The 13,335-nt window shown below is 40.6% G+C and overlaps 1 protein-coding gene and 1 long non-coding RNA gene across 2 annotated transcripts in view; one reads left to right on the top strand and one right to left on the bottom strand.

Annotated features, from left to right (window-relative positions):
• mideasb (mitotic deacetylase associated SANT domain protein b) overlaps positions 1-13,335 on the top strand; it is an 84,638-nt gene that overhangs the window by 60,729 nt on the left and 10,574 nt on the right. The window contains exon 15 of the mRNA XM_034195086.1: positions 5,607-5,635. Within this exon, the coding sequence (XP_034050977.1) occupies positions 5,607-5,635 (29 nt within the window). The remainder of the gene's footprint in view (positions 1-5,606; positions 5,636-13,335) is intronic.
• LOC117501164 lies at positions 574-11,795 on the bottom strand. Its single transcript, XR_004557950.1, has 3 exons — positions 11,622-11,795; positions 2,188-2,244; positions 574-600 (listed from the first exon to the last, which is right to left on the bottom strand). It is a non-coding gene; the product is annotated as an uncharacterized LOC117501164 (long non-coding RNA).

Genomic DNA, 13,335 nt, shown 5'->3' with positions numbered 1-13,335 from the left:
TGCTTGAGTGTAGACTTTCAACTTTATTTCAAGGGGTTTAGAGCAAAAATATTGCAGCAATCACTTGGGAGTTAAGCCCAAGTGATTGATACAATGAATGGCAGTAGTGGAGCAGCTAGTTAACAATTGGTAATTTCAGGAAACAAGGACATTAAAAAAAAATAGTTTTGCACCATGTGTCATGCTTACGTAGTTACTGTTAGAAAATAATGGACATTGACATTATTTGACCTTTACTTTGTCAGACTAAGCACACACAGTCAAAACAATTCCATTTATTAATCAGTGTCAGCTTACTTTTTTTTCTTTCTTTCTCCAAGGAGAAATGAGTGTTCATCAGGGATCTGTTCTGGGTCCTACACTGTTCAATGTTTGCATGGACGGGGTGTTCCTCTGCATGAGCTACCATGCAGGTTGAGTGTTGAGGACCCCAGTGGTTGGAGAAGTCAAGGGGATGCCCACGGTTTCACATGGCTGTGGCAGATAGATGGTTATTTAGAGATGTGGGAATTGACCGTTGTTTGTCCTGTATAGTTTGGCATCCAGACCCACAGACTGCTCCACACTGAAGGAACCACAGCTTTCTGATGTCAGATAGACCTTTAGGAAAATCACTGCATGAGTAAACCTAAAATTGTTTTTTTAAAAAAACAGGAAAGCATCCCTCCACTGAAGCTGCTTTGAGCCATAAAATTCATACAGGCACTCAAACATCATATAGGCCTCTTTGTTATCACTAAGATTCAAGCTCAAAGGACACACAGCCTCAATAGAAGCATGAGCACAGTTCAAATCATTATATCCAGAGCAGTGAGCAGAATAGCTTGGACTTCATTCTCACATTTAACAAAATCCTGTAGTAAATCAGTTTAAAAATGGTCTGTGCAAAGAAAAGTGCAGATGTAAGAAACTTAGAATCAAACTAGAAGACATGAAGAATCAGTACATCTGAGAGCTTGAAGACAAAAAGGTGGAATACAAAAAATGCTGGATGCCACGATGAATGAATGAAAGCGTGGAACTGCCAGAAAGAGCAGAAGGCTAAAGGTTGACTTATCCAAAAAGAGCTGTCAGTCAAGGACGACTGGTTTCAAAAAGCTGCAATGGAGGATTTCCAACAAGAGTTGGAAGACCAGGAGGAGAGATTTCAGAAGGAAAGTTTCTCCATAGAGCTTGAAGCAAAGGAGGCACCAAAGGACAATTACTGTGGATATGCTGAGGCAGGAATTTTTTTTGTTGGATTGGTGACAACAAAATTCCTCATGGGCACGTGCTGAACAGACTTCTGTAATGGACACGTCCATTGTGGTATGCAATGGACCACAGAGGACATCATTAGATTGTGATGAACACATATCTTTACATGGATTTTTGATGTTTTCTTTCTAAATTCCAAATGTTTTTGTCAGTTTGTCGCCAATAAACTGGCACAATGACACACAAAAAGTGGCTGTTTCCAGTGCTAATGCACTGACACAGCTCATTTAAATACAAAATACTTGGCTAAATAAAGTTCACATTAAGTTTTCATCTTAATAATTTTTTTAAACAGAACTAAAACCAATTAAAATTTTTGAAATATAACTATAACCATAGTCAAACTGTATGTTAAATTTAACCTCCCAAACCAGGTGAAGTTATTCAACTTCTAGTATGGCAACCCTCAAACCCCAACCCCAATGACCTTAACCTTCACCACAGCCAAACCTTTACCAAATATCCAGCTTAGGTGGAAATCAGCCAAAGGTCATGGGGGGAGTCAGGGAACAAAGACAAACACACAAACGGTTGCACATGTCAAACACACAGGATTAAACCAATTAAGCACAGTTTAGACAATAACCTCCATGTTAAATCCGTCCATTGGATTGTTTCACTGTTACTGTGTTGGAGGTCGACTGAGGCTGATTTGAGGTTTACAAGTCTAATTTTAGCAGCTTCATGACAGATTCCCGCTGACAACAGCAGGATAATTACGGGCTCTCTTTCCCGACAAAGAAAAATCTATTACCACACTTTATTGTAAATGTAAATGCTTTATAAAAGTGCATATTCTGCAGGATGTTTTCAGTTTCGCCACATCAGTAAATCATTTACAGAGTAACACAAACAGCCAGTGTGTGTCTTTACAACAGAAATAACATTTACACATTCATGCAACAGTACACGTGAGGTATTATTTCACACCTGTGTGTCCATGTGATGGATGTCATTTGGATAAAATGTAGGGACCTGGTTGAGGATCTGCAAAAATAAAAAAATCAATTAAAAGTTAAGGTCAGCAGCTAAAGGCCCGGTCACACAGTACATAACAACAGCTGGACGAAGAATAAGAAATCAAAAAGTCACAAATCATTGACAAAAGGTGGACAAATGATCCTGTACTTTCCCCATCACCCAAAGTCTGCGAATCAAGAGCGAAAAAAGGAACAAAACAAAACAAGGCGAGCGTCAACCTCGATTCTTTAAACAAAATCAGAACGAAAAACATTCACGAAGACATGACTGAAAGTAGGTATAAAACCAAGCACAGCCAGCCTTGTTCTCATGTCCACAGTACTTAAGGTGCAGGATTTTGTTTGTCTTGACAACAGGTGAGAGATTTTGTTCGTCTTCACAACGTGTGCACATGCAGGTCAGCCACAAATGGCTGGAATTTGCATAAATAGTTAAAGTAGTTGATAAAACGTTCTTAATGCTATTGAAAACGTTGCTAATTCTTCCCAAAGATGGACGATTCATTACAAAGATGTTACGTTCAGCTTGTCAAAGCTTTAATTATTGATTTGATCAGATATCGTCAACCATCGTTCAATATGTCGGAATTGGGAGGTTGAACGAATTGGAATTAAAGTCAAATAAAGCACCAGCATTATGAAAAATAAACGATAAGAAACCGCCAAGAAACAAAGCAAAATGAAATACGGATAAATTGAGGTTATGGTCAGTATTCGTTCAAATTTTTCAACAGTTTAAAAATTCTTAGGAAGCGGCAGTTAAGGTGCTAGTTATGGATAAAGCAAGTAGTTCACTTATGGACATAATTGAATTAATGTACTGTATGTGCAGGTGTTACACTCTGAGTGCATCTTGTATTTCTGCTATTTTATTATCACCTTAGTTGATGTTAATGGTCACATTTCCCACTGAACTAGCCACAAGTTCTTTTTGTTGGGGGCATTTTTTATTTTAGTTTACTGTTTATTTTAGTTTAAATGCAAATAATTTTAAGAATTTTTCTTCTTCTTTCTCTTTATTTAGTTTAATTTTTCTGTGTTGTGGCCACTTGGTGTCACCATTGTCATGGATCCAGAATTTTGAAACAATTACCGGCATTGAAAACACTTAAAAACAGTGAATCACATTCTGATGCAATTGCTTCATTTATAGTTTAAAGTATTTTGACACTGCGGCTCATTTAGTGTTTTGTTTAAAGTGGTTCATGAGTTTTCAAATTAACAATTGTCTTTTGAAGCCAATTTTTCTAGCATTTTGAAACAGTAAATAATTTTGAAATATAACTGTTGCACTTATTTTTCAAGTAACTTTAAACTGACTGTAGGTGAGAGTGTGAATGTGTTTGTCCATATGTGGCTTTGTGACAGACTGGTGAAATGTCCAGGTTGTACCCTGCCAAGCTCCCCCATGACCCTTAACTGGAATAAGTGAGTACGGAAATTTTAAACAAATGTCACTTTCATGGAATTCAGTAGAGCCAGACTTTGTACTGTATGTTGCAGTGAAATACACCTACAATAGTACAACAGCTCCAGCAGTTGGCGACATCTGAAGCCATCAGACTTCATGCAGCTTTTTAACTGTGAACAACGCAAATCCTGCAGGCTTCACATAAAAAAGTATTTCCAGCAATAAAAGCTATTTTCATTACACATTTTCACAGAGGGAATCGAAATGTGCTCATAACTACAAAAAGACTTCTGCACCCAGGATTCATTTCAGAGAGGTCTATGTGTGTGTGTGTGTGTGTGTGTGTGTGTGTGTGTGTGTGTGTGTGTGTGTGTGTGTGTGTGTGTGTGTGCGTGTGTCTCCAATCTGACATGCATCACTGCTGGACGTCCTTTTGCATCATTTGTTGACTCTGTTTTTAGCCTCAGTTCACATTTTTCAATGACTATGAGTGTCCTTGTTGCAGGGAGAAGGTCTGCAGACAGACACAAGTGCACAGGGTGTGTGTTGGAGCTTGTTTGCATCTGTTTCCATGACAACCACCCAGTTGCACCAGTAGAGGCATGGATGTAAGCGTGCACTCGTGGCCTATGAGGGTGGCCGTTTCAGAGTGCAACATGGCCAGAAGAACATGAGAGGATGCAGGTGATGGTTCTGATTAAACTCAAATAAAAGGTTCTATTGCTCCAAAACATGGCCTCCTACTACCCACCATGCATTTAGTTTGGCTCCATGCAGCCCAGTGAGATGAGGCATCTGCATGAGCAGCATTTAGGTGCTGAATGCATGTTTGCCAAACAATATGTATTGTCAATTATGTAAGATGATTCAATCAGGCTCCAAATTAATCCCTAAAACTATGTTATCTCCATGTTTATTTGTTTATTTGGATCCCCATTAGCTGCAGCTATTTTTCCTGGGGTCGACACAAGTCCACAAACACAATACACATAAATCAAAAATGCATTCATCATAACACTATATATATATACGAGGTCTGTTAGAAAAGTATCCGACCTTATAATTTTTTTCAAAAACCATATGGATTTGAATCACGTGTGCGGGGTTTCAGCCTGTCCATCGGCGCTGGGAGCACGCTGCGCTCTCAGCAGTTGTGGGCCGTCCTTAAAGGGGCAGTAACACTCCTTAATCTGTTTAATCCCCATAAAATCTCCCTGAAAGCCATATTAATTTTCCGAACGGTGTCCACCTGGAGGTCTCTTACAGTTTCTGGAAAAAAATTGATGCAGCAAAGATCCAAATCGTTCAGGCATTTATTCGCAATAAAAAATAGACGAGAGGGATGGACCACACCTCACTCAAAGCCTGCTCACAGGCGAATGAAGCAACCGACAGGCATGAAAAAGTCACGCATGCGCACGAGGGTTCAAGCTTGGCTGACGCAATCACACGTGATTCAAATCCATATGGTTTTTGAAAAAATAATAAGGTCGGATACTTTTCTAACAGACCTTGTGTATATATATATATATATATATATATATATATATATATATATATATATATATATATATTAAAAAATTCCAATCAAATTAATCATCACACATAGTCAGTCTTTATACATGAAAAAAAAACTTGTCTGTATACCCCTAAATATGGCATTGTTCTTCATGGCATTAGTTCTAGCTACAGATAGCGTAAAGTTTCCCACCACAGCATGTCTAGTTATGTATCTATGATTTTCTGAACTAAAAGAAAAATTCCTAACAAAATACAAGGTAACTTAGTGACAATAATCTTTCTAGTAAAAATGATCAGTGAATATAAAAGTCTATCTTTGACTAACAGCCAGTTTAATTTTTTATGCATTGTAATGATATTTGTCCTATAACTGCACTTAAGTGCTATATGAGCAGCCCTATTTTGAATAATCTGTAATTTATTTATCATTTCTCCAGAGGCACCAAACTGCTGGGCAATAGTCCAGGTATACTAATAGTCATGCTTTAATAGCACAATTTGTTGTAGTACAACTTAGAAGCCTTGTATGTCTTCTCATAATCAATATACCCCTGCCCATTTTTACAAAAATGTTATTTATATGTTTTTTCCATGATAATTTGGAATCTACCACTACACCCAGCAGCTTAGTCTTATGTACTTGATTTTTATCATAATTATTTAATATTTAATACAGAGTTTTTCATAACAACACAACTGGAGCCAATAATCATACAATTAGTCTTTTCTGTATTTAACACTAGCTTGTTAGATGTTACCCAGTCAACTACATTGTGCAGTTCCATATTTAAAACAATTTCTAGATCATTGCGTGAGTGTGTTGATGTATAAATGGTTGTCTTCTTAATGCATTGCACAACTGCACCCAATATTATTTGACTTGGATGGGATTGGTAAAAAAAAAAAAAAAATTGATTGGAACATTCTGAGTTACAAGATGTTATCTATAAACTTTAATAATATGAACATAGATGGATAAAATGCAGGTAATCTGCAGAAGAAAAACTCAAAACAAAAACATGGCATAAATGTTGGTGTGACAGTGGGTGTCCATGTAATGGTAGTATTGCCTAGTAGGACCCGATACTATAAAGCTGTGAAAAATGTGAAGAGAGTCAGGGATAAAATGAGAGTGGAGCATACGGCATCTGCAGTCTGGAATCTCTTAAAACAAGCATTGCAATTTGTGGTTTGAAATTCATAAAATTACAGGCCCAAACAATTCTGTACTAGTATGTGTAGATGGTTTTACTCATAGTGATGATATTGTGATATTTTGTGAAGAAATATCTATATACAATAGTGTGCTGTATAATGTGGAGATGCAGAGGATTTAAAAGACTGTACATTGTACAAGTAGACGGGCCAATGCAGATGCAGTATGTTATTCAGCTGTGAATACACTGAAAAGTGGCAAATAAGATGACAGTGAGGGAATGTTTTCTGAGCATATTACGTATAAATGGTTCTCATTTACTTTTTGTCATGCTATCCATGAGCTTTAATGCCAAGATTTTTCATAATGGATCCCCTCAGCCCGTTTTATGGGGTATAGTGAGATCCTTATACCAAAAAAAAAAAAAAGTGGAAAACATTGTGTAAGTCAGAAAACGACAGATCGATAGCACCCAGGAGTATTTTCTGCAAAATGTTTGACTGGTAAATTCAAAGCTTGGGTTTAAGAAGAATTGCTCTACCACTCAGTGGTGTGCGATACCAAGTAAATACAGTATCGCCAATATTGGTAGTGATACTTTTAAATAAAGGTAATAAAAACTAATGTTGATTGAAGTGAGATATGCCCTTTATAAAACCCAAGGTCAGCTAAAGGGTCGAACTATGTCATGTTAAGTCATAAATTTGGTGACATTTTAACCAATACTATTAATTTTAACAGGAATTGTAATAGACATCATGTGCATATTTATGAAATAATTAGGATTCTGTAATTGATGTCAGAAATGTTTTTAGTTTCTGTGAGAAGCTGAATTTGAAAGATGTTATTGATATATAAAATTTATATGCTTATCTTGATTTTTTTATCACCTGCATTTTTATCGTGATTTTTTCATCTATCTCATCTATCTATCTATCTATCTATCTATCTATCTATCTATCTATCTATCTATCTCTCATCTATCTATCTATCTATCTATCTATGTCTACATCTCGATATATCTCCATATCTCTATCTATCTCGATATCTCTATCTATCTCCCTATATCTATCTCTATTTATCCTATTGTCCCTATCCATCTCATAAATTGCTATCTATCTCTACCCATCTCTATATAATCTCTATTTATATCTCTATCTATATCTCCATCTATCTTTATCTCTACCTCTAGATCTTATTCTCTAACTATCTCCATATCTCTATCTATCTCTATATTTCTATTAATCTCTATAAATCTCTATCTCTGTTTGCCTCTATCTATCTCTGTATATCTCTATCTATCCCTGTCTATCTCTATCTCTCTCTATCTCTATCTATCCTCATCTTTATCTATGTATTATCTGTATACCTCTATCTCTAGCTATCTCCATATAGCTGTCTATCTCTATGTCAATCTCTATATAACTCTATCTCTCTATTCTTAATCTATCTCTGTATATCCCTATCTATCCCTATATATCTCTATATTGCTACATGTCTCTGTCTATCTCTATATATCTCGATTGATCTTTCCATCTATATTTATCTATCCCTATATCTCCATCCATCTCTATCAATCTCGATATCTCTACCCTGGTGGAGGCCAACGTGCACTGAAAACAGGTTTGACTTACTACCGGCAATGCGAACCAAGCTCCTGCTGCGGTCGTACAGGGACCGGATAGCCCTTAGCAACTTAGCACCCCGTACTCCCAGAGCACTCCCCACAGGGTGCCCAGAGGGACACGGTCGAATGCCTTCTCCAGATCCACAAAACACATGTGGACTGATTGGGCAAACTCCCATGAACCCTCGAGCACCCGATGGAGCATGTAGAGCTGGTCCAGTGTGCCGCGACCAGGACGAAAACCACACTGCTCCTCCTGAATCCGAGGTTCGACCATCGGTTGAATTCTCCTCTCCAGTACTCTGGAATAGACCTTACGGGGAGGCTGAGGAGTGTGATCCCCCTATAGTTGGAACACCCTCCGGTCCCCTTCTTAAACAGAGGGACCACCACCCCGGTCTGCCAATCCAGAGGCACTGTCCCCGATCGCCACGCGATGTTGCAGAGGCGTGTCAGCCAAGACAGCCCCACAACATCCAGAGACTTAAGGTACTCAGGACGGATTTCATCCACCCCAGGAGCCTTGCCACCGAGGAGCTTTCTAACCACCTCGGTGACTTCGGCCTGGGTAATGGATGAGTCCGCCTCCGAGTCCCCAGTCTTTGCTTCCTCTTCGGAAGACGTGACGATGGGATTGAGGAGATCCTCGAAGTACTCCTTCCACCGCCTGACAACATCCCCAGTCAGGGTCAACAGCTCCCACCGCACCATAAACAGTGCTGGTGGAGAGCTGCTTCCGCCTCCTGAGGCGTCGGACGGTTTGCCAGAATCGCTTCGAGTCCGACCGAAAGTCCTCCTCCATAGCCCCCGAACTCCTCCCAGACCCGAGTTTTTGCCTCTGCAACCGCACGGGCTGCGGCACGCTTGGCCTGCCGGTACCTGTCAGCTGCCTCTGGGGTCCCACCTACCAACAAGATAAGTAGGACTCCTTCTTCAGCTTGATGGCATCCCTTACTTCCGGTGTCCACCACCGGGTTCGGGGATTGCTGCCGCGACAGTCACCAGAGACCTTGCGACCACAGCTACGAGCAGCCGCATCGACAATGGAGGTGGAGAACATGGTCCACTCGACCTCCATGTCTCCAACCTCCCCCGGGATCTGGGAGAAGCTCTCCCGGAGGTGGGAGTTGAAGACCTCGCTGACAGAGGGTTCCACCAGTCGTTCCCAGCAGACCCTCATGATACGTTTGGGCCTGCCACGTCTTACCGGCTTCCTACCCTCCCAGCGGATCCAACTCACCACCAGGTGGTGATCAGTCGACAGCTCTGCCCCTCTCTTCACTCGAGTGTCTGAGACACGTGGCCGAAGGTCAGATGATACGACTACAAAGTCGATCATCGACCTCCGGCTCAGGGTGTCCTGGTGCCACGTGCACTTATGGACACCCTTGTGCTCGAACATGGTGTTCATGATGGACAAACTGTGACTAGCACAGAAGTCCAACAACTGAACACCACTCGGGTTCAGATCGGGAGGCCGTGCTTCCCGATCACCCCCTCCAGGTCTCACTGTCGCCGCCCAGTGGGTGTTGAAATCCCCCAGAGAACAATGGAGTCCCCAGTCGGAGCGCTATCTAGTACCCCTCCCAGGGACTCCAGGAAGGTCGGGTACTCTGCACTGCTGCTCGGCCCATAGGCCGTGACAACGGTGAGACCTGTCCCCAACCCGAAGGCGTAGGGACGCGACCCTCTCGTTCACCGGAGTGAACTCCAACACTTGGCGACTGAGCTGGGGAGCAATAAGCAATGCGACCCCAGCTCTCCGCCTCTCCCCGTGGGCGATGCCAGAAAAATGAAGCGTCCAGCCCCTCTCCAGGAGTTGGGTACCAGAGCCCAAGCTGTGCGTGGAGGTGAGCCCGACTATCTCTAGTCGGTATCTCTCAACCTCCCGCACAAGCTCAGGCTTGTGGATACACTATGCACAATTTCTCCAATCACAGCCATAGAAGCCTCTAACTTCTTCTGGGTTGTCTGGGTGTTTTGGTGGCTTTCCTGACTTTTCTCCTTGTTGCACAGTCACTCAGTTTTTGAGAACTGTCTACTCCACACAGATTTACCATAGAGTGTTATACTGTATGTATTTCTTCATAACTGATGTAAATAAAGTCTAAGATGTATTCAGTGACTTGGAAATGTTCATGTATCCATCCCCTCACTTGTCTGAAGAGAAATGGCGATAAATCTGAGTATTTACAGGTATTATACCAAAGGGGCGGATTAATTATGCAACCCATCTTCTTGACTTTTAGATTTTTAAATAATTTATATAAAGTTGAGAAAAACATGCAAACAGTGGTTCAAATAGTTATTTGCCTCGCTGTATATACACACAGTAAAAGCTGCCGAAACCATTATTGTATAAACCAGAAGTCCATTTGTGTGTGTCTTTGTCCAGGTAGTACCTTTTGGCTATGGTTTGCGTTTAGCCCTGTATGTTTTTAGTTATGTGTTGTGATGTGTTGCCACGCCCTGTGGTTTTCTGTCTGTGTGTGTTGGTGTGTGTGTGTGTGGTGTGTGTGTGTGTGTGGTGTGTGTGTGTGTGTGTGTGTGTGTGTGGTGTGTGTGTTGTAATTATCCCCTGCCTGTGTCTGTCATCTGTCTCTGTCCTTGTGTTCTGTCCCCGGTCTGTGTTCGGTGTCTTTGCGCACTGTTTACACGATCTGAGTTCCACTTTGCTTTTTTTGCTTCAGTTCTGGATTTAGTTTTTGGTCATTGTTTAGTTCTGATTGTCATTTGTGTTTTTATCACTCATTATTTTGTTCTTAGTTTTCATGTTAGCTTCTACACTGTTGCTCTTTGTTCACTTCTGAGTTCTATGTTTGTTTTTGCATAATGTATTTTTATGCATTTTAGTTTTGTGAATCTCTTCATTCGTTATGTTTTGTTACTGTTATATGTAGTTTTCCACTCACCTTCTGATGTCTGTTTACCTTTAGTCATTTGGTGTTCCTTTAGTTGTCACATCAACTTTTACCTTGCCTCCCTTATTCACCACCTGTTGCTCATTAGTTCATTTGTATTTAAGCCCTCACCTTTTTCTGTTTGTTGTCAGTTCCTTCATTTGGTTCCCCCGTGAGTATGTCTCGGGAGTAATTTCTGATCTTCTGTCATTACCTGTTGCTTCTTGGCTTGATATTTTCATATTTACGAAATGAAGTTCAGCACTGACACTCACTGATTTGAGGAAAGTGGGCACCGTAAAAGCCCAGGCGTATGTTTTTTCAAACCGTGCTCAGACCCAGCACCTAAATGAGGCAGGCCTTTATTCAAGGCTGGTGATTATTAAGATAATGCTGCTTGCTGCCTGCACTGTAATATGGTGTTAAGTTTCACACATAGTGTCTCTGGGTGTGGTGAAAAACAACAGAGCTCCCTGCGTGACTGCGAACCCTTCCCTGTAGCTTGACATGCACCTGCTTTAATGACGGAGACCGCAAGAATTGTGTTTGGCCACTTTTCCAGTTTCACTCCTTCCTCTCCCGTCATATTTTAATAGTTTTTGAAGTGTGCCTACCAACTACATTTCAATCATGGATGAAATACGTTTGGCAGAAAAGACCACAAATATGATCAACTTTACAACACAGAGTCAGAAAAAGGCGCTCTCTCTATATATATAATAAACACAAATTTAACAAAGAAAATATCAAACAAAGACATTAGTCTTACCGAAGTAAACTTCCTTGTTGCATTTTGGGCACAATGGCATGTTGTTTGTCCACAGGTGATGGTTTTGCGTGTAAAAAAAAAGTGAAAAAAGCACCTCGCTCTGAATGCAAAATGTGCACCAGTTTCTGCATTTATAGCTCAGTGGAACATTATTTAGCAAGGTTTGTTGGCTGGTTCCTGCCTCCTCCGCTATGGTGGCACTTACTCCATTTCCCTGGTTGGAGGGCTCTTTGCACTGAGCACTTCTGATTGGCTCTTATGCATGTTTATTTTTCACTCCATGAATTTTTATTCATAAGTAGTCTTTAGTTTTTGTCTTGTGCTGCACACCGTAACCCTGTTTAACAGCATACCAAACGTGTTTGACGTAACAGGACCACGGCCGCCTACATGTCACGCAAAGAAACACGTTTTGCTGCTAAACTGAATTGCACCGATTGAAGAACTACTTCTAAAGATAAGGCTGGTTTAGCAGGCGTCTCGCTGGGTTTGTGTTCATCATTGTGTAGAGCAGGTAGCACAGTGGATAAGGAGCTGGCTTGAGTTTGAAGCCTGCTCGTGCTTCCTGTCTGGCTTCTTTGCTGAACTGTGTGAGCTTTCCAAACTTTTGCACATTTGGTTGGTGAACGTTTTGCGGGTGACTTAGTAAGATTAACTATGCATGACAGTGGGTGGTCACGTGACGTAGCCAGTCGTATGTAAATGAGGATTTTGCGTAAGTCAAAATTTGCATGCAGGCTGCTTATTTGCTCCCATTGCCAGTTAACATACTTAGACTACAAAATGTTAGAAACTTCAAGCCTCACAGAATTTTGCCATTTTGATCCATTCTGAGTGACAATTCCTCAAATTTGTTTTCAAACAGACCAAATGATACTTACAGTATCATTCACCAAAATTCTAGTAAATAATTCCCTCTAATTTTGGCAGGATGAGCCTTTTTTTCTAGTAGATTTAAACCCAAACTGCTCAGAACGCTGGCATCCATTATGGGACCCCCTCATTGTTATAACATGAAAGCCATGGATTTGTTTACATTCTATTGTCATGGGATTCCCCAGAAACCATGTGGATCTGACAGACTACAACAACAAAGCAGATACCATTTTCACTTTTGTTCTTCAAAGGAAGAAAAGAAAAGAGAAACAACAGAAAATCAACTATAAGGGGAGGGAGGGGTAATGTAAAGGATCACTATGTCTGATAGAGAATCAAAGCCCTTACTTCAGTATAAGCTATCCTTAGCAGAAGTTTTCCTTTTGCACACCACTGATTTGGTAAATTGACTGTATTTATATAGCACTTTTCCATCTGCATCAGACGCTCAAAGTAGAGGTGGACGGATCGATCCTAATATTGATAATATCGATACCAACGCTGGTGTTGATATTGAATGATCCTTGTGTAAAAAGATTGATACTCACGCTTTTTTCTCTCCTGCATGCACTGACTGAAGTCTGCTCTCTGTCTGTACGAGCAGCACTGCGGTGTGTCACACAACACGAAGCAGCGTACCCTTGTATTGTGGTTTGTCAGCCCTCTACCTCAGGAGATTTTGTTTTAAGCTGTGTTGAGTGATATTTTTTAAACAAAAATGTTGATTGTGATAATAAAGTATTTTGTTGTCACGTACAATGTTTGACGAAATTCTATCCTAGGTCTTTTGGATCCTTTGGATCTATGAAGCTTAAATATGAAAAAGTATCAGTATCGA

The sequence above is a fragment of the Thalassophryne amazonica genome, chromosome 19 (genome assembly GCF_902500255.1).
Source record: "Thalassophryne amazonica chromosome 19, fThaAma1.1, whole genome shotgun sequence".
Lineage (NCBI taxonomy): Eukaryota > Metazoa > Chordata > Actinopteri > Batrachoidiformes > Batrachoididae > Thalassophryne > Thalassophryne amazonica.
This window is presented reverse-complemented; position numbering and strand designations above follow the sequence as displayed.